General features: G+C 35.1%; 1 protein-coding gene across 3 annotated transcripts in view; it reads right to left on the bottom strand.

Moving 5' to 3' along the window:
* Window positions 1-564: 564 nt before the first annotated feature.
* Window positions 565-21,676, bottom strand: part of xrn2 (5'-3' exoribonuclease 2) — a 108,459-nt gene continuing 87,347 nt past the window's right edge. For all 3 annotated transcript variants that reach the window (XM_059986273.1, XM_059986271.1, XM_059986272.1), the window contains 3 exons: window positions 12,318-12,378; window positions 6,917-7,058; window positions 565-994 (listed from right to left, as the gene is read on the bottom strand). In XM_059986273.1, coding sequence (XP_059842256.1) covers window positions 935-994; window positions 6,917-7,058; window positions 12,318-12,378 — 263 coding nt within the window. In that variant the 3' untranslated portion in view covers window positions 565-934. The remainder of the gene's footprint in view (window positions 995-6,916; window positions 7,059-12,317; window positions 12,379-21,676) is intronic.

The following is a 21,676-nucleotide window of genomic DNA, read 5'->3' on the forward strand; positions in this document are numbered from 1 at the left end:
TCACATTTTCTAAACCGCCAGAAGATTTAGTCAATTAACTGGCTTGTCCCTTGTTCATAAAAGGAAAATCTATTGGGATATGTTCTGGGTGGACAATCCCCAATGATCACTGGTGGTGAAACTTAAAAGCCACTATCATTTAAAAATTCTTTGTGCCATGGCAAATGTCTCCTATTCAGTGACTGTAAAGGACCCTGAGAACAGATAGTTGTTTTCACAAAAGGAGGAAAGTACACAAATAATAGCCACCCAACAGTAATGTAACCAAAACAATTTGATGGCATTGTTATGTAGAAACTATGTAGCAGATTGGCCGAATGACAAAAATGTCAGTCAAATTTCTTTAACTTTTGTAGACCTGCATGGTGGTGTATATGAAAGCTTCCAGGAATAAGCATTTTAATTTTTCAAAAAGCTTGAAAAGTCTCCTGCATTTGGAAAAAATGGCAATTTAAAAACTTCTACTGTAAAAAAATTATAAATGTGATTGCATTTGGTTTATTGCAGATGAATTGGCTTCATGAAAATTGATGGGAAAGAAATGAAACAAGAAACGAAACCAAAAATGGTAATACATTTTTACTAAAGATCACTTTTGATGTACACAAATAAAAACCCAATTTGGTTTCCCGATTTTTATAGATGCTAAACCATTACAATGTCAACAGCAAGTCTTGCCTGTAGCCCTTCTGCAATCTATTTACCACACCGTATTCCAGTGTTTTTTTAAAAAAAAATGGTAACTGCAGAATCCGTACAACAGCAAGTGAAAAATGAAGCACAAAAATACATAGAAACAAGTATTACATTATCACATTAAAAATTAAGTCAGGACTCTTTACAGGTACAATGTTAAAATTCAGCTTGGATGGACGCTGATCAATTAACTGCACCCTGTAAGGCACAGCCTGTGCAGCAGAGCCAAGAGAGGCTTTTAATTCCAACCAAATCTTCCAGAATCTGGTGGCAATGGGTAATGTCTCCCAGGAAATCCCTGAAAAATATAATGTTACCCAATACTTTACACAATATAATCAATAGCAATAATCAGAACAGTGCGTAGAAGCGTGTTTAGAATAATGAATGATCCAATTCATTTAAATGGCTGACAGAACAGTCACGATTGAGGTTTTATTTTGTCCAGTTTTCCATAGGAACAGTACAAGTGCTTTTAAGTGATACCTTTTAAATTCATGCAGATCCAAAAATTCTTAGACAAAGACTACAATGCTGTTGCAAAGAAAATCACAGGTAAACTGATCTTTGACAATGTGACTGTAGACACACGTGCATGGCCTATTGATAATCTGAATCACTACACCATCCTGAGGCACCAGCAGCAGGCCTTTGAAAGGAGGTAACCAGTTTGACTGACAGAATTTGTAGTCTGTTACTTGAATTACAAAATTACACAAGTGCATATATGAAAGACAAAACCTGAACAAGGCTCTTTTTCAAATTTTAAGTCCATCACCCTAATCCACTTTTGCATGATTAGTTAGTGGGCGGATAGCAAGTTATCCAATTAATTAACACCCAATTGAAATAATTGAATATACAAGAGAGAATTAAGGACTCAATCCACTGAGTCTATTCTACCATTCCATCATGCTGTATTTACTATCCTTCTCAACCCCATTTACCTGCCTTCACCTTTGACACCTTGAATAATCAAAGCAATCAACCCCAGTTTTAAATATACTCAATGACTTGACCTCCACAGCCATCATGGCACTGAATTCCACATTAGCCACTCTCTGACTAAAGTAATTCCTCATGTCTGTTCTAAATGGATGTCCCTCTAGTCTGAGGTTGTGCCTTCTGGTCTTAAGAATCCCCTGCTATAGGGAGCATCCTCTCCACATCCATTCTATTTAGGCCTTTCAGTATTTGATAGGTTTCAGTGAGATCCCCTACTCATTCTTCTAAACTCCAGCAAGTGCAGACCTAGAGCAAACGCTTGTGTTATCCCTTTCATTCCTACAATCATTCTCATGAACCTCCTCTAAATCATCTCCAATGTCAGCATCTTTTCTTAGATAAGGGGCCCCGAAACTGCTCAAAATACACCTAATGCAGTCTGATCAATGCCTTATAAAGACTCAGCATCACATCCTTGCTCTTCTGTTGTAGTCCTCTCGAAATGAATGCTATCATTACATTTGCCTTCCTTGCCACTGACTCAGCCTGCAAGTTAACTATTATGGAATCCTGCACAAGGAATCCCAAGTCCCTTCACACTCTGATTTTTGATTTGTTTTTCTCATTTAGAAAATAATCTACATATTTATTCCTTCTACCAAAGTGCATGACAGTTCCCTACACCATATTTCATCTGCCAATTTGCCATTCTCCCAATCTGCTTAAGTCCCTCTGCAGACACCCTGCTTTCCCAACACTACCTGTCCACCATCTATCTTTGTATAATCTGCAAACCTGAACACCAAGCCGTAATTCAGTCACCCAAATCATTGGCACATAACATGAAACAAAGTGGTCTCAACTTTCACCCCTGTGGAACATCACTAGTCACCAGCAGCCTACCAGAAAACACTGCATTTATTCCCACTCTTTGCCTCCTCCCAGTCAATTTTGAATCCCTAACAGTATCTTTACTGTAATATCACTGTTCATATCTTGTTAGGCAACCTCAACCAATTCTTTTTTGTCTATTCCTGTTATTTCTTCAAAGAATTCTGACAGATTTGTCAGGCAAGATTTCCCCTTAGGCAAACCATGCTGACTCTGGCCTACTTTATCATGTGCCACTAAATACCCTGAAATCTCAACCTAATAATGGACTCCCAACATCTTCCCAACCACTAAAGTCATGTTAAGTGACCAATACTTTTTTCTTCTGCCTCCCTCCCTTCTTAAAAGAAGTGGAGTGATATTTACTCAACTTACTTATATTGTGCCTTTCCCCTATGGCATCCCATAGTACTTACAATGCTGTGGAAGTGTAACCTTTTATTATTATCCAGGAGCTAAATCTAATTAGCGCACAGTATGCTCTGTCAGACTGCAATGGAATGGTAATCAAAGGTATGGCAGGGTTTTGAGGTAGTATTTAATCTGAAACAAATTGTTACTACTCTTAAAAAAATTGTCCATGTTTGCCTTTCTATGCAAAAAAAAAGTGGTGAAAGTGATTTCATATGCCTTGGGTGGCTCATAATTTGAAACCATGCCTGCATTAAAAAGGTGAAATAATTTGATTTGGAAATAACTTGAGCTGATAAATATAAAGTGTAATATTCATGAAAGTAGTAGAGATTTTTGGATATTCAGAACACCATGTGATAGGGAGTTATACAGTGCAGGAAAGAGGCACCAAGGTCAAGGATAAGCCACCATCTTTTGAACGACAGAGCAAGCACAGAAAGATGAATGACTTATCCTTGTGTGCACTTTGTCACTTTACAATACTTAAATCAAGAAAGTACTGCTCTTGGTTAAACATCCCCTTCAATGTCTCTATCCATATTTCCCACTGCCTCAGAAAATAGCCAAAATAGCCAAAGACACTGCCCTACCCATTCATTCTCTCTTCCGCCTCCCTTTCATCAGGCAAAAGATACAAAGGCTTTAAGCATGTACTCCTGGGCTCAAGGACAGCTTCAATTCTAGCTCTTCAATGAACGCCTTGTACAATAAACTTGAGCTCTCATTCTATTTTGGCAGGGCCCATATACCTTACTTGCCTAACCGCACTTAAAATTCTCTAACACTATACTCTGCATTTTGATAAGTTTTACCTTTTGTACTCCCCTGATGTACTTGTGTTTGGAATGACCTATATGGATGGCACGTAAAACAAAACTTTTTACTGTATCTCAAGATGTGACAATAATAAGCCAACTACCAATTACTGATAATTGCTGAGTTTCAATTGTATATTAAGCTATAATTATGGCTTAGCAAATTATTAAATCTCAAAAAAATTGTCTATCGTAACTTCAATGCAAAAATATTCCTAAAGTTCATATGCTGCATTTTTAAAATTTGAATTTCTCTTTAAATTACCTATGCTGCAGTCTTTTTACATGATGTTAGTTAAAAGTTATGTCCTCTTAAGTTTTTAAAATTATATTGGCTGTGCTATCACCTTCATTACAGCTGTTGAGCACCAGGGAATCAAAACAACGCCCAGCAGAAATTTTCATGCAAGGTGTACCTCTTGTCATTTGATATCTGCAGGGAGCTTTATCAAGATCATCCTGGGTTCTAAATGCAAACTTTGGGCCATGTCTATTTTCAAGATACTGACTGGGGGATATACATTGGACAGGATGCAAGGAATAACTTGCCTATCCATCCATTATAATGCCATAGGAATGTTTGCACTCAGCTGAGTCTCGGCTATTGAAACGTTTCATCCAATAGACTGCACATTTAATACAGCAGCACTCCCTCAACATATGGTACCCAGAAATTTCTCACTCAAATCCAACTGCTAAGAGTCGAGAAATGACTGCATAAGAAAAAGCCCCACCTCCAAATTGCTGAGCCAGACACCAGAAAAATAAAATGAGCTTCACAGCTGGCATGCTAATACTATACTACAGCGCATGGCTGTTATGAAAACAGAGAACTCATTCAAATTGCTGTGTTAATCGAGAGGGAAGCTCACTTTGCTAAAAGGAGCAAAGTGATAGAATACATGTAAACAAAGGAATGAACAGAAGTAAAACAACCCAACCCAGTCCATAATGTAAATTATCCAGGTTAAAATTTACAAGCCTGACAACAATTTTAAATGTTTGTTATATCATCCAGCCATCATACATAGACAGATAATTATCTGGATGCATCCAATTATTTTCTAGAGCTGTATATTTTCAAGTCCTAATCTTTCCTTTTTAATTGTTTTAAAGGACCCTAATACCTATTATGTGAAAGAACTTACAGTTAGGGCAGTTTTGTTTTTATTATTTCAATTTGGGAAAGCTGAACAAATTAAAGTACAAAATAATATTCATTTTAGGCAAACTAGCAAGATCTACTAAGCTCAAGCTTATCACTTCCCTATTTGTTCCTCTTTAACTCTCCCCACAAAATCAAAGGAAATTACTTTACTCATTAACTTCAAAAATGGCACCACCTGATGGACAAGCACAAAATATATGCAGAATTCTAATTTCGGTCTGTAGTAAGATGCCAATCATCTTGAAGTATATATATTGAGCTGTATTCACCAGCAGCCAATGCCATTACCTATTTCACCACCAGTAAAACACTGTCCAGATATACATGTTAATCAGCATCATTAATTCAAAGAATATTCCCCAATGAATGGCCTAATTCTACAGTATTGTGTCTGCTGTGGAGACCTTCAGATTTCTGGGTGTCACAATCTCCCAGGACCTGAAGTGGACACCCAACGCGGACACTCTTATCAAAAAGGCTCAGCGGAGGTTCTATTTCCTACGTCAACTCAGGAAGTACAACCTGCCTCAGGAGCTGCTGATTCAATTCTATTCAGGAATAATCCAGTCTGTTCTCTGTTCGTCCATTACTGTCTGGTTTGGATCAGCTACCAAATAAGACAAGAATAGACTCTAAAGAACTGTCAGGGCTGCAGAAAGGATTACTGGTGTTAAGCTGCCCTCGATCCAGGACTTATATGCATCTAGAGTCAGGAAGCGAGCAAGCAGCATTATTGTAGACCCGACACGCCCTGGACATCGCCTGTTCCAACTCCTTCCTTCTGGTAGGCACTTTAGATCACTGTATGCCAGGACAAATAGGTACAAGAACAGTTTCTTTCCGTATGCCATCAGTCTTATGAACACTTGAATCTTAGTCTATCATAAATCAAGTCCACCTGTACATTCAGTGAGGTGGACCTCATTGTCTATAGTTTATGATTATTTGCACTATTGTTTTTGTTTGCTTTTAATTCTGTACAGAGAGCGCTCAGGGAAACCGGCATCAAATTCCCTGTATGTGTCCTCATACTTGGCGATTATAAAAGATTCTGATTCTAATTCTGCTCCTATGTCTTATGGTCTAGTATCAGGCAAATATTTTCTCTGTCCATCCTCAGGTTCAGAGGAATGCTCAGCACTGGAAATTGCCATGTTTTGTCAGGATTGTTGCAAGTAAAGGTGACTGACAAACTTGAGGAAGTTCTTCTTTAGTTTATCAAAGCAGGTCTGAAAACCATCCTAAACAGCAAGGCCAAATTAGGATGATGAGCAACATCCTAGAAATCAACTATGGAATTGGGCCCATCACTTCTAGAGATTTCCAGGTCAGTACACAGGAAGACCTACCAAAACAATGAGTACTAAACCTTTAAATTCACACATTGTTTTTCTTAAAACAAAAGATTTCTCATGTTGGCAGCTTTCTTGAAAGGCTCAAAAGTGTATTTCAAAGAGAACTGAAATAAATCTTTTGTCACTGCAAATTATACAGAGAACAAATGTAGTTTTTAATTTTAAAAATATGCAGGATTTGGACACCAACCTTGGAAACTGTTGAATACAGCTACTTCAACTTGCTTACTAATTCAAAAGAATAAAATATTATCTTAAATTAATTTATTGAGATACAATGCAGATTAGGCCCTTCTGGCCCTTTGAGCCATGCCACCTAGCAATCCCCTGAATTCATCCAAGTCTAATCACAGGACAATTTACAATGTCCAATTAACCTACTAATCATTATGTCTTTGGACAGTGAGAGAGAAGTGGAGCACCCAGAGGAAATCTACGTGGCCATGGGGAGAATGGACAAAATCCTTACAGGCAGCTGTGGGAATTGAACATGCATCGCCTATACCATAAAGCTTTGCACTAACCACTACGCTACCATGACACCTAGCTGCATTTAAGTAACAATGTAGCTTCAATTGTACAGTATTTTTAATCAAATGAAAGCAATTTGTTAATTCAATCCATTCGGTTACCTGGCGCCCTCGACGATCATCTTGCCTCTGTTGAAAATAGGCTGGCATTCCTGCCCCAAGCCTGTGGTGATTCTGCTGGAATAAACCACCCTGTGATTGCATGATACGGTTCCATGCCAACTGCTGCTCAACCCCCTGGTTTCTATAGAAGAGAAAAGTTATTTGCTGTTAATAACTAGATTGAGTGTAATTGCATTGCTTAAAATCACAATACATCCTGTGCATATCATTGAAACCAGCTGAAGGATCAGGAAAAACAATACAAGGCAATACATGACATTAGCTGCAAACATACAATATAGACTGGGAAAACTTACTAACTCACCACTCCACTTCAGGGACATTCTGCTTAAATATTATATTAAAAAGTATTTTTAAATTACCTAATCATCTTGTTTCAATAGACAGCTGCAGTTAGCCCTCTTACAACATTTTAACTGCTTGAAAATGTACAAGCAGTTTTAGATTAAATAAGTATGAGCATTCTGCAGATTTTTTTGTTCACCATGGGATAGAAAACACCCTTAACATAGGAAAAACTAAATTACACATTTGCTTCAAACTACTTACTACAAATAGCATTCTTGTTCAACTTGGTTAACATTTCAAGTCTATTATGGCATTTATATATACTTTTGCTCCATTCACATTCTAATTTGCTGCAGTAATAATTTTTTGAATGATTTAAATATACTTTGTGAAATGCCATACAGCAAAACTCTCCTGCAACAATTCAGCAGACTCCATAGAGATTGTGCAGTACTCTTCAGATTTGGTTATTTGAATTTTTTAAATTCTCCACTTGCTGATTTAGGACATCGTACTTAAACTATGCTTTTAAGGCTCACTTTAAACAAAGATTATTTCTGACACTCAAAAATTAACCATGACACAGTTGTACATATATCAACTGTTTTGTGAATATTTACATACCGGCTTTCCTAATGTGTATGCTATCCCTTTTTGAAAGCTTAGAAGCTACAAAGTGCATTAAAGTCTAAACATACAATTAGGCTAAAACCACTGTAGAAATACACTGGTAGACTAAAATTCTAGTTTTTAAGATTCATAATAGTCTTTAAATTAGTCAGGTGAAAAAACAACAATCTACTTTGGTTATGATTAAACTGCATTTTTATCCAGTAATTTTAAAAACCAAAACACTCAGATCAACATATCATCAACATAGATTCCAGCTCTTTCTGTTACGTCAAGGAGGAAAAAAGCTGATTTGGCTAAATGCAAGAAAGAAGATCCATACAAGTGTTAAGCAAATCTACCCGCAGCAGGGAGCTTTATTTTCTAAATAGCTAGACACTTTCATGAAGCCTATTCTTTTGAGTTAATTGCAGGTTGTAACTGAATTCTTACTGCTGAGTATTTTGAATCTAGGGTAGGGCTATGGCTGTATTTTCCCATCTATTATTCTACTCAATATGTCAGAAGGTCTGATCGGGAAGAAACCTTTTCAAGTCCTATTGATGCAGTTTCAATTGACCATGGTGACCTAGCAACACAAGCACTAATTAGCACGGACTGGCTGACATTTGATGTACAGTTTATATGGGAACAAGAATTTGCATCAATTATAACACAACTTGTTTGCTTGGCTTCCCAACAGGAAGAAATTCCAAACTGCCATATTATTCTTAAAATAAGTGTAAAGGAACAGGTAGGATCAGCACTGGAAGAATCCCAAATAGTCAAACTTTATCAACCCGATTCTGAAATGGGTACAACATGAAATTAAGAACCAAATTTAGTCTGCAAAACTTGTACTGAACATTCAAATATCTTTAACCCGTTGCCTGTAAAAACAAGTTCACAGTTGAAAACAGTATTTTCACCTTGTTTTCATAATTATTCAGCCACTCCTATTTATTTGGGAATAAGCAAACATAACCACATACAATTTAAGGTTACTTAAGGAGTTGCAGTCTCCTCGACAAAGATCCCCTCCTTTAGAATAAACAAATCTCGAGATTTGGGGAAGATGGTGTGTGCATGCTACCCTCCCCCTCCACTTTAAGTTCATACCAGGGAACCTCCCTTGTTCTCACTTGACGCACAATTAATAGACAAGTACTTCCTTTGAAAGAACCAAAAACACAAATTAAAACCTATTTTGTAGAAAACAATAAAAGATATGGAAAAAGTACAATTTGTTCCACGATACTGTTATCAATATAACTATCCACTTAAAGGCAGGATACAAGCAGTACAATAATCAACTTAGTTCAATAAATTCAAGCTGTCCATGAACATAATGTATGCCCATAGCTATTAAGTAGCTCCCCCTCCAAGAAAAAAGGACAAACTGCATCAATATTTAGGTGGCTTGTAAATTGCTTCTTACAAAAAAAACTACATCCACCATTAAAGGCCTTGGCCCACTACAATTGAAGTCTGATAAGTAGTTGAATCACTTTTGTTAATGTACTGCAGAAATAAATTAAATAAATCTACAGGCATTGCTGGACCAACCTCACTATAGAAGAATCAATGACAGAATGTGTTAATTTTCAAATTACAGTGTGAGAAAGAAATGCAAGCAGCCTTCACCTGGAGATCACTATACTGTGTCAAAATAAAATACAGCAGAACTACCTTAAAACCAGCAACTTTAAAGTTCATTAAAGTGTGTGTTCAGTACAGGGACATCATTTGAAACTGAAGTCACTCGGAGTATTTTCAAATAAACCAATAAAATTAAAAACAATTTTTAGTACAAAAATTTCACATTCACACAAATCCCTAGCAAAATCCTTTATTACAAAAACATGTCACATTCATTCTACTGCACAGTACTATTGAACTTTACAAATTCAGTAATCCGCCTTCAGGTTTCTACTGCATTTAATTCAGTTCAATCTTAAGTAGTTAAAGAAACTGTTTTCAGTTGCCACTAATAACTACTGACCTACAGTGACATTGTTCCACAATAGGCTTGGCAGCCTGAAAAGTTGTACCAAAGAAGCTGATTAGTACTTGAAGTGGTTTGTAGCAAGAATCAATGGTTTGTCTGTACTAATACAGTGGATCCAGCACAAAGTGATAACACTGGAACACATTAGTTATGCCTCATTAAGGTCCATGATCCTCAAAAGAAATTTGTTTGGTCTTCACAAAAATCTAATACAGATTTAAGCTTCCAATCCTGAATTTATAATGACACAATGTAAAATAAAGTCATGGCTAACAGGCCTTAGAGGAAATAGATTCCAATGAAAAGGAACTTTTTAAAAAAAAAACTGCCATTAAAAAAGATACAATTACACCATTTCTATACTTTAATGACAGTCTGAAAGACAGGTGCTTATAAATTGGTGCAGCAAAGCATGATTGCAATTAGCACTAAAGCCAAATCACATTTCCTTCAAAGCAAAATTCCTAACAATTGTTCAAAAACCCTAAAGCAGCAAGGGGTAAAAAAAACATACCATAACAGAGGCTCTCTCATTCTTTTTAAAAGATTCTAGTAACCTCATTCCCCCTCTTTTTAAAAAAACAGAACCCAATTCTTACTCAGTTATCCTCACCACATTACCTATCTCCAGTCCAAATCACCCATCTTTCTCCAACCTATATTTGTGATAATCCATAGTAGCCAATTAACCTACTAACCAGAGTGTCTTCCATGTGTCCTCAAGAAACACGTGCAGTAAAAGGGAAGAACAATACAATCTCCATCAAGAGGAGGTTTTGTGATTTAAGTTCAATTTAACACTCCAAAACTTTGCCATCTATCAACCAGAGAAGAGCAATAGCTCTTAAAAGCACACACCCGAAAGCATCCAGCCACCAGTACCCACATTATGTCTGTCACGGAGGGTTGCAAGATAGCAGCAGCAAAGGGGATAGTTTCTGGATTTCCTAAAAGAGCAAGCCCTGGCCAATGAGACACGCAACTTTACTAACCAAGCCAATCTAAAAAGTCTAGTTGCATCCAGAAGTGCACAATGCAGTAAAGCTGAAATAAATTTGATGTGTCTACTAAATACGTCAGGGTGATTTGCACATCATTTGCATTTACAGAGTGGAGACCTTCATTAGAAGATACATTTTACGCAATGGTCTGAGTTCTTTAAATGAGGGGGCACTCAATTAAATAAAAGATGCACACATTATTTAAACAATTGGAATACGATTGTCTGGTAAAGATGGCCATTGTGTAGTACTTTTGAATGAGGATTTCATTGCCACTTATTAGTCTACACCCCAAATATGAATACTGTCTGGGACTTGCTGCATTCAAGTGTGGACAGCTCCATTTCCTGAATAGCAGTGACTGGAATTGAATACTGTGAAATCAATTATTGGTGAATATCCCTGTATTTGATGGATTGTCACTGATGAAACATTTGAAGATGTTTAGGCTGAGAATACTGGCCAGAGGAACATATTTAGAGGTGTCCTGGATCTAGGATGATTGACCTCTAACAACCACCTCCTTGGAGTAATCTACAATTGCAGCCATTGGCTTCAATTTTATGCTTAACTCAGATCATTTAACTTAGTGATCCCTTGACATTAAACACAGCCACTTATCTCTAGATTTAGGCCCATTTTTGGAACAAGGCTGTAGTGAGGTATGGAGATGAAAATGGACATAAGTGATCAGGTGACACTCAAAATCACTGCTAATGACATCATTCATCCTTTCGTTGATGACTAAGAGGGAATTTCTTGGGCATTAATTAGCTAGGCTGACTAACTGGGCAATCTTCCACACTATTTGGCTGTTGCCAATGTTATAAATACACACTTCTTACTGAACACAACTGAATATGCCATCTGTAGCAAACTCTTGCCACATGTGGCAAGGATGACACAGGTAAAATTTTTGTTGCCATATGCAATACAGCTTCGTCCCTTGATCCTTTACACCTACCCATAATAAAAAGATAAATAATGATCATCTTCGCTGCAAAATGAAGCAGTGAATGAATTTTTACAAGAGCAGTGAGAGGTTTTCACAGAAAATAGCTTGGCACCAGCTCAGATGATTAGAGGAACATGTGATATTGGATGACACATATTGAAATACTTGCAGATATGGTGTACACATCAGGTTTTGTATAGTAAACTGTTACAATATTATTTAGAAATGATGTTTTTTAAAAACATTAATTTTTTTTAAAAGTTTTCTAAAATGAGTCATTTATGTCTGTTATGCACAAGTAAAGAATGTCCATTGATATAATGCTTTTCAAATTACTTGCAAAAGACTGCTGATAAAACATCCAAAATAGTCTGCAAATGCATAGTAGTTTCATTAACAGAAGTGATTAGCAACTAATTAATCAGTTTTTGTTGTTAATTAAAGAAAGACAATAAAGTAACAAATTGCATTATTATATAGACAAATAAAACAGGTATTTAATTATATTACTGGTCTTACCGCTGAGGTATAAGTTGCTGAAAAAGTGGTTGTGGACCTCGCCAATCTTGTGGTCTCAGGCCTGTAAATGATACAACTATTATTAGTTACAATATTAACTAGTTTCAAAACTATTCCATAATTTGTGCTGTTCCAAATAACCTGCCACCGTTAGGACTTTAAAAATAAACATCCATATTGTGTGTTTCACGCAAACCACTTTGCAGAAGATCAGATATCCAACAGTCAAATAAAAGTTCAGAAAGATGTTTTCAATTTTTTTTTCCATCAGCTCTTCTGTTGATTCCAAAACTCATCCACAGTCATACATGCTGCTGGTATGGCCAATATTTACAGCTAATTTAATGACTTCCAAGACCATTTCAGCAACTACATAAGATAACTGCTTTGCAGCGAGATCCACAGGTGGATTGTCAACAATCCTGTATTGAATGGGACTTCCCATGTCTGAAAGGAGACGTGATCCCCAGTACTATGGCACAGTGACTGCAGGCACCTCACAGCTTCTAAGAAGCTGCTGTGTATTTCCAGCACTCAAAGATCATCCAATACCTAAGTGGTTTTACAGGATGGATAAAGAAGAAGTGCCTTCAACTACCTGACATTGAGGAGCTGTTTGAGGTTCAATAGCTGACAGCCAGCTTTTAAAAACTTAGCTTTTATGTATTTTTCATGAATAACTTGGATGCTGGGTTCAATGGTCAGGTTTCATGAACTAGAAAATGCTGCTTTTCTTTTTCAATTACTTAATTTCATTTCCCACAAGCAACCACAGTCACAAGAGACACATTAACTTAATGTGCCCACCTTCTGGTATACAATGCCATTTATAACCTACCGTTCCCTTACAGCTAATTTAAAAAAATTCAAAATAGCATAACTGGGAAGTATCTTCCTTTTTAATCTGATGGATTTTAAATAATATTTTTAAAGTTTTACATTAATTTACTGAAAAAGCATTGGTGCATTTTGCAGTCCTATCTTCCTTGAGATTTTGTTCAAACTTAGCAATATGCAAAAGCACTACAAAATGTGCAATGTTTCAGTCCAGTTTTTAAATTCAACATGCATGGCACTGGTGATGTAGCTAGTTATTAGTAATGCGAATCTAAAACCATTAGCTCTTCAGTGTGGGAGTTGGATAAAGCTCAATAGCGATAAGTGGATACTTCCCAGGTTATGTCTGAATCACAACACTGAAACACTGCTCCACAACTATAATGACCGGAAAGGACTCTATGCTGGTACCAGGTTTCCAAAATAGCAAGTGTTCAACTTCCACCTCAATCATCTCTTACCTTGATGTGTAGAAATTCAGATAAAAGGTTTGAATTTGCTTTCAATTATTTATCCTTGCTACTAGACATATTCAACACAAGTTAATTTTGCCTGACACTGCTAATCAGAGTTAAATGAATGCACACAATATTCAATGTTAATTATTTGAAGTTAGCTCAGTGGTTAAGCATTGAACAATCTTGATGTTTACAACTGTAATTACAAGAGGAGAACCTGGATCCTTAATACAAATCATCTGAAACCTGAAGTCATTTGTCAGATCCTTTTCTGTGCATTGCAATACTGCAGAATCAATAGTCAGGTACACTCCAAGATACAAACATGCTGTCATAATTCCTTATCCTACATTTCTATCTTGCTACATCTTCTGATATCAAACCTGGAGCCCATACTGTCATCAAGGATAGATAACATTGCTTCCACAAATAATTCTTCCTACTAGAGAGATACACATGGTATTTCATCACAAAACTATTTGTAAGGCAAATCACTAAACATGGAAAGTGCTGACCATCTACTTGGCAGCTTTGCAGAACTATCTTTTAATCTATTACTTCACAAAAAAAACTTTTACATCAAAGTAAATTAATGCAATTAAGGGATACTTTTAAAGTCAGACATAACTAAAAGTAAAGCATTAATGATGACAGCCTTGAAAAGGACAGAGCAAATCATTTTCAAAGGCAGCAATTGGGGTGCTCAGAGAAATAAATTTAAATATTCTCATGTTACACAAGTACAATTATCTAAATGATCTCATGTTGCGTTTCCAGAACACTGATTAAATAACGACACTTTAAGCAAACTCCTGTAAGGTATCATTTTCCAATGAGGCATAGGTTTGGAAACCTACCTCAGAGCCAGGGAACTCAGACTTCAAATTTTACTTCAAAGAACCCTGGACTGAAATGCATCTGTCCAGGTGGTCCAACTCAAACTGTTGTGGGAGCACAGTTCTTTTCCACTGCAGATGGTATAAGCTAGTTAACTGACCATGATCTGCTAGGTCTGATTATCACTATGATTTTTTCCAAGTTAACAAAACTCTCCATCTCTTTCCATTGAAACTCAGAGGTATCTCAGCATCTTCTACATAAAGCTACTTTCCAAAAATAGCAAGAGGATATAAAGTTACAATTACTTATTTTACACATCCTCAGTGCAAATATGTTGCTATGCAAATTATGCTACAAATAAATCATTATATACAACTTAAAAACTGAACGAAGAATTTCAAATCAATTGTTTTCTGGGCATTCCATTTTGTTCCACCCATTCTTTAAACGGCTATCATACTCTGCTCTCATTCCTTTCTTTCTTTTTAAATCTTTTTATTAATTTTTAAGCAAACATAAATGAAACATGAATACAAAGTGTTTGAGAGTACATAGTTAATAGTTTAAGTAGACATTCAAATATATAATAATCAATATATATAGCCTCCCAAACTCATAGTATTTATGAACAAAAGAAATAAAAAGAAAAAAATACCCCAAAAAAAAGAAAAAAAAACACTCACTAACATGGGCCATTGCATAACGTTAGATAGTAGTGCCAATAACTCCGAACCTCCATTCAAATAATTAAGGATAATAAAAGTGAGGTTTAGGAAAAGACAATTTAACTCATGAAAATGCTGAATAAATGGTCTCCAAGTTTCTTCAAATTTAACTGAAGGATCAAAAAAAAAACACTTCTAATTTTTTCTAAGCAAACAAGAGATAGTTTGAGAAAACCACTGAAATATAGTTGGAGGATTAATTTCTTTCCAATTCAATAAAATAGATCTTCTAGCCATTAATGTAACAAATGCAATCATTCGTCGAGATGAAGAGAATAAACGACTATTATCCACCATTGGTAAACCAAAAATAGCAGTAATAGGATGCGGTTGGAAACTGATATTCAGAACTCTTGAAATAATACTGAAAATATCTTTCCAATAATTTGGCAAACAAGGGCAAGACCAAAACATATGGGTCAATGAAGCAACATCAGAATGACATCTGTCACAGGTTGGATTAACATGAGAATAAAATCGAGCAAGTTTATCCTTAGACATATGAACTCTATGTATAACCTTAAATTGTATTAGGGCATGTTTAGCACAAATAGAGTACGAATTGACTAATAATAAAATTTTCTCCCACTGCTTAGTGGATATAAGACAATGAAATTCTTCTTCCCATTCCTTCTTAATTTTTTCTGATACTTCTGGCTGCATTTTCATGATCATATTATAAATGACAGCTACTAAACCCTTTTGACAAGGATTCAGAGCTAAAATTCTTTCCGTAATGTCCAATGGACATAGTTTCAGAAAAGACTAACTCATTACACAAAAAATTTCTAACTTGCAAATATCTAAAAAAATGGGTTTTAGGTAAATTATAATTATTAGATAGCTGTTCAAAGGACATAAAGCTATCATCCAAAAACAAATCACAAAAAAATGTTATACCTTTTGATTTCCATAAAAGAAAAGCTTGATCCATAGATGAAGGCCGAAAAAAATAGTTAGGCGATATTATAGGGCATGATAAAATAAACTTATTCAAACCAAAAAATTTACGAAATTGAAACCAAATTCGCAATGTATATTTGACTATAGGATTAGTTATTTGTTTATTCAATTTAGATAAAGAAAAAGGAAGTGAAAATCCTAAAATTGAAAACAATGAAAAAATCTTGTACAGATTTACATTCCAAATTTACCCATTGTGGGCAAGCAGCTATAGTCAATTCTTGTGTCCAAAATATTAAATATTGTACATTAACTGCCCAATAGTAAAATCTCAAGTTTGGTAAAGCCAAACCGCCCTCCTTCTTAGGTTTCTGTAAATATTTTTTGCCTAGTCTAGGATTTTTATTCTGCCACAGATAAGAAGATATTTTGGAATCAATAATACCAAAAAAAGATTTACGAATATAAATTGGTAATGCTTGAAATAAATATAAGAATTTGGGTAATACCATCATCTTAACAGCATTAATTCGACCAACCAATGACAAAGATAGTGGAGACCACCTGGTAGCAAGTTGCTTAATTTGGTCAATTAAAGGTAAAAAATTAACTTTAAATAAATCTTTATGTTTTTTCGTTATTTTAATACCCAAATAAGTAAAATAATCTGTAACAACTTTAAATGGTAAATGTTTATAAATTGGAACTTGCATATTTAATGGAAGTAATTCGCTCTTATTAAAATTCAATTTATAACCAGAAAAGTTACTAAACTGAGCAAGCAAGGACGAAATAGCAGGAATAGATCTCTCAGGGTCAGCTGTGGATAGTAACAAATCATCAGCATATAATGATAACTTATATGTCCCCTCCCCACGAGTAATACCCAAAATATTAGGTGATTCACGAATGGCTATAGCCAAAGGTTCCAAAGCAATGTCAAATAGTAAAGGACTTAAAGGACAACCTTGCCTTGACCCAAGGAATAACTGAAAAAAAGGGGATCTCTGATTATTGGTAAAAACCGAAGCCAAGGGTTTATTAATTCAATTTATTAATTTAATCCATGATATAAATTTTGAACTAAAATTAAAATGCTGCAATGTATTAAATAAATATGGCCATTCAACTCTATCAAATGCTTTTTCAGCATCTAAAGAAATAACACATTCTGATATTTTGGGTGAAGGAGTATAAATAATACTAATTAATTTTCTAATGTTAAAAGATGAATAGCGATTTTTAATAAATCCTGTCTGATCTTCAGAAATAATTTGAGGTAATATATTTTCTAATCTAGTAGCCAAAATTTTACTAAAAATCTTAAAATCCGTATTCAGCAAGGATATTGGCCGATAGGATGCACATTCAACAGGGTCTTTATCTTTTTTAAGAATTAAAGAAATAGAGGCTTCATAAAAAGATTGTGGCAATTTGCCTATAATTAACGCATCTTTAAAAATTTTACAAAGCCAAGGAGAAAGTATAGAGGAAAAGGATTTAAAAAGTTCTGCAGTATAACCATCTGGACCAGAAACTTTACCGGAATTCATTAAAAAAATAGGCTTTTTAATTTCAGTTTCCGTAATAGGTGCATCTAAGAATACACTATCCTCTACTGTTAATTTTGGAATATTCAATTTCCTTAAAAATTCATCTATTATAGAAGAATACTCAGCAAATTCTGATTGATATAAGGAATTATAAAAATCCTGAAAGGCTTTATTTATCTCTTAATGTTCGATCGTCAGAATGCCATCTTGTTTACGAATCCTAGTAATCTGTCGTTTAACCGAAGCAGTTTTCAATTGATTAGCCAATAATTTGCCAAACTTATCTCCATGTACATAAAACTGGGTTCTAGATTTAATTAACTGATTTTCAATTGAAGAAGATAATAAACTATGCTCCATTTGAAGTTCCACTCTTTCTTTATAAAGTTCTTTGCTGGCGGTCACTGAATACACCTTATCAATTGCTTTGATTTTATGAACCAATGTTAATATTTTAGAATTAGTTCGTTTCCTAACTCCAGCAGAGTATGAAATAATCTGTCCATGAATAAATGCTTTAAAAGTGTCCCATAAAATTCCACTAGAGATCTCTGCTGTAGAATTTGAGAAAAACAAATCAATTTGTTGTTTAATAATAAAATTAACAAAGTCTAAGTCCTGCAATAAAATAAGAGTTGAACATCCAAGATTTAGCATTAATAGATGAATCTATTATCTTAATAGATAGCTTCAAAAGTGCATGATCAGAAATGGTCGTATTTACAATCCATAACATCTGTAAGTAAACGGTGATCAATGAAATAGTAATCAATTCTTGAATAATTATGATAAACATGAGAAAAGTATGAAAACTCTGTCATTGGGGTGTAAAAAACATCAAATTTCAAAAATTGCTGAATCAGTCATAAAGGAATTAATAAGAGAGGCCGATTTATTCGGAAGAGCTTGGGTTGGCTTAGATCTATCCATCGAAGGGTTTAAACTACAGTTAAAATCCCCACCCATTATCAGCCTGTACTGATTCAAATTGGGAAAGGATGTAAGTAGACACTTAAAAATTCAGGACAATCAGTGTTTGGAGCATAAACATTAACTAAAACAACTTTTTGATTAAAAAGTAGACCAGTAATAAGCAAAAATCTACCTTGTGGGTCTGAAATTGTTTCATGGTGTATAAAGGAGGTTGAAGAATCTATAAAAATGGAAACGCCTCTTACTTTGGCTTGGGAATTCATGTGATACTGTTGGCCTTTCCAAAACCTAAAAAAGCGTCGACTATCCACCTTCCTTACATGAGTCTCTTGTACAAAGATAACATTAGCATTCATTCTATGGAATACTTCGAATATTTTTTTTCCGTTTGATCGGATGATCTAAACCATTGGTGTTCCAAGGAACAAAATTAATAACCCTATCCATATTGACAATATTTATTGCAATTAACACAAGGTTAAAAAAAAGATGAACTCATGAACCCAGAAGAGGGAAGTAAGTTCAAGGAGGAACCAGAAGTCACGGCACTGCAACCATTTTTGTAGTTTCATATGAGCCCATGAAATAAAATTAAGTATAAAGCAAGCAAAAAGAAAAGAAAGAAGAAAAATCCCCCTCCCTCCACCCTCAAAACCCCAGGAAAAAAGCCAAAAAGAGGCAAGCAAGCAATCTAACACTAAAATTACCCTCATGTCTCAAGACGGCAACTCAAACAAAAACATATTATAAGAAAGGGTTGGTGTAACAAATTAAAATATAAAATCAGTTTTATATATATATATATATATATATATATATAAATAAAAAGGATTTTAAAAAATTAAAATGATAAAACACATAAATGAATAATATTGTATTAGTGTTTTAAAAGAAAGCTTGAAACTTATTCAAACACATCAAAACGGATGTGACGTTCCAAGCACTAAGGTCTTTCGGAAAGAAGAAACGAATTTTCATTTTTATTTTTTTTAATCTTAATATTTAAACGTTAAAAATATAAAAAAGTGTATACGAACTTAAAAGAAAACCCGAATGAATTACTTTCAAAACTAACAGATTAATAATATGAAAGAATAACAAACTCAGAATAAACCAAAAATGGACTTTTACCATGTATAAAAAATACATGTAAACCATACATAAAAAATATAATTTTATAAAAGATCCAGATCTATAAACTAATTATTACATTAGTCAACCCGATAAAATGTTATTCTTCAAGAGACCTTTGAGCATCCACTGGAGACTTGAACAGCCGATAAGTCCCGTCTTTGAGAGTAACTCTCAAATGTGCTGGAAATAACAGCGCTTGCTTGTAGCCTTCCTGATGAATTTCCAACATAACCGATTTAAAAGCCATCCTTGCCCTTAAAACTTCGGGACTGTAGTCTTCCAGAATACGGAATTTAAAATCTTGAAAGCTGATCATACCCTTTTTCCGTGCAGCCCGAATCAAACGCTCTTTGGTATGAGGATAATGGATCCGGAGAATTACTTGTCGTGGTTTCAAACTTGAATCTGAATGAAAACGAGAAATGCGATGTGCACGGTCGATTATTAGAGGGGTATCCAGTACCTCTGAGCCAAAGACATCCATTAAAAATTTAGAAAAAAAAGTGAGATCGCCATTCTCAAATTTTTCCGGAATCCCAATTAACCGAGGATTTTGTCTTCGAGAGCGGTTTTCAAGATTTATAACGATCCATCTGTTGAGAAGTCGAAGCTTGCTGTTGTTGCAAAATTTCAATTATACGATCTCTCTGGCGAGCGGCTTCTTCAAGAACTAAAATACTTGCTTGTTGTTTTTGTGACTCCAGTGATGAAGTTTTGCATCAAATGTCTTTAAAATTTCATCGAACGTAGAAAGCTTTGCAGTTAATTTTCTCTCCAGTTTTCCAAGTCTGTCGTCCATAAGATTCGCAATTGCTTCCAAAGTTACCGGTTCTTTCGTCTGTTTCGATTCCTTTGGTCTAGACATTTCAGCGAGTTGAAAATGATTCAAACAGTTGAAAAAAATTTCATATGTTTAAACCCCTTTAGAATAGATATAAAAAGATCAATTAGGGGGTGTCTGTAGGTTAAAAAAGTAAAAGGATTCGAGCAAAGCCTAAAACAGCTTCACTCCACAAGCACCATCTTGAGACCCACTCTCATTCCTGATACACAGCCTCACTGCAAAACCCTTTACTCCTCTCCTCACCACCACCCTTAGACACTGCTCAGCCAACTGAACTCTTTTACTGACATTACACTGCATGGTACTGCAATGGATAAATAGACCTAATGCTTTTGATATCAATTATTTTAATTAGATATCAGATTCAACATACAAAAATATACATTTCTGTAAAGAAAATACTGTGGTCATGAAGATGGGGTATAAAATTTTTAATAACATGAAAATAGAAGTTACCACTTAGAGGATAATGAACTAAATTTCTAACAGTGTTTCCTATTTGCAGAAACTACATTCAAGGTTTTGATCACCTACGTACACAAGATTCAGATATGCTTGAGTGAGAATTCTGCCTTCATTCTAAGTCATGAAGGCTTCTTGGTTTGTGTAGAATCACTGCACGTTTCTTGAACAGATAGCCACAGGTTTTGGGCTTCTTGAGGGGGAAATCAAGCTATCAATGAGCAAAATTAATATGTTGATTTAACTTGAACAGATAGGATATATTTCAAGAAAATATGATGATATACCTAAAAGCAGCATTTCATTTAAATAAACGGGATTTATTCCTTTATATGATTGAAGATCAAATTGCAGAAAGGAAAGCTTTCCACTTTTCAACCCTATTAGGCCATTTTTAGATGCTTGTTAATATTTCCACTGTGCACTGAAGTGAGAACTCTTCTAATCAGTGTGACAATCAAGGCAGGCCTTGGTGTTTACTGATTGCACTAATCAAAACCAATTTTCAAATGCACTTAATTGGTCAGCTTACAATGACATGGAAAACATGTCATAAATCAGATTCAGTTTTCGATTGCAAAAACCAAATATGCTATTCACATTGAGTGCCTGCAGACTGCACTTGACTCCCACAAGTTATCAGCACTCAGACAATTCATCAGCAGTACGT

This window comes from Hypanus sabinus, chromosome 12 (genome assembly GCF_030144855.1).
Source record: "Hypanus sabinus isolate sHypSab1 chromosome 12, sHypSab1.hap1, whole genome shotgun sequence".
Lineage (NCBI taxonomy): Eukaryota > Metazoa > Chordata > Chondrichthyes > Myliobatiformes > Dasyatidae > Hypanus > Hypanus sabinus.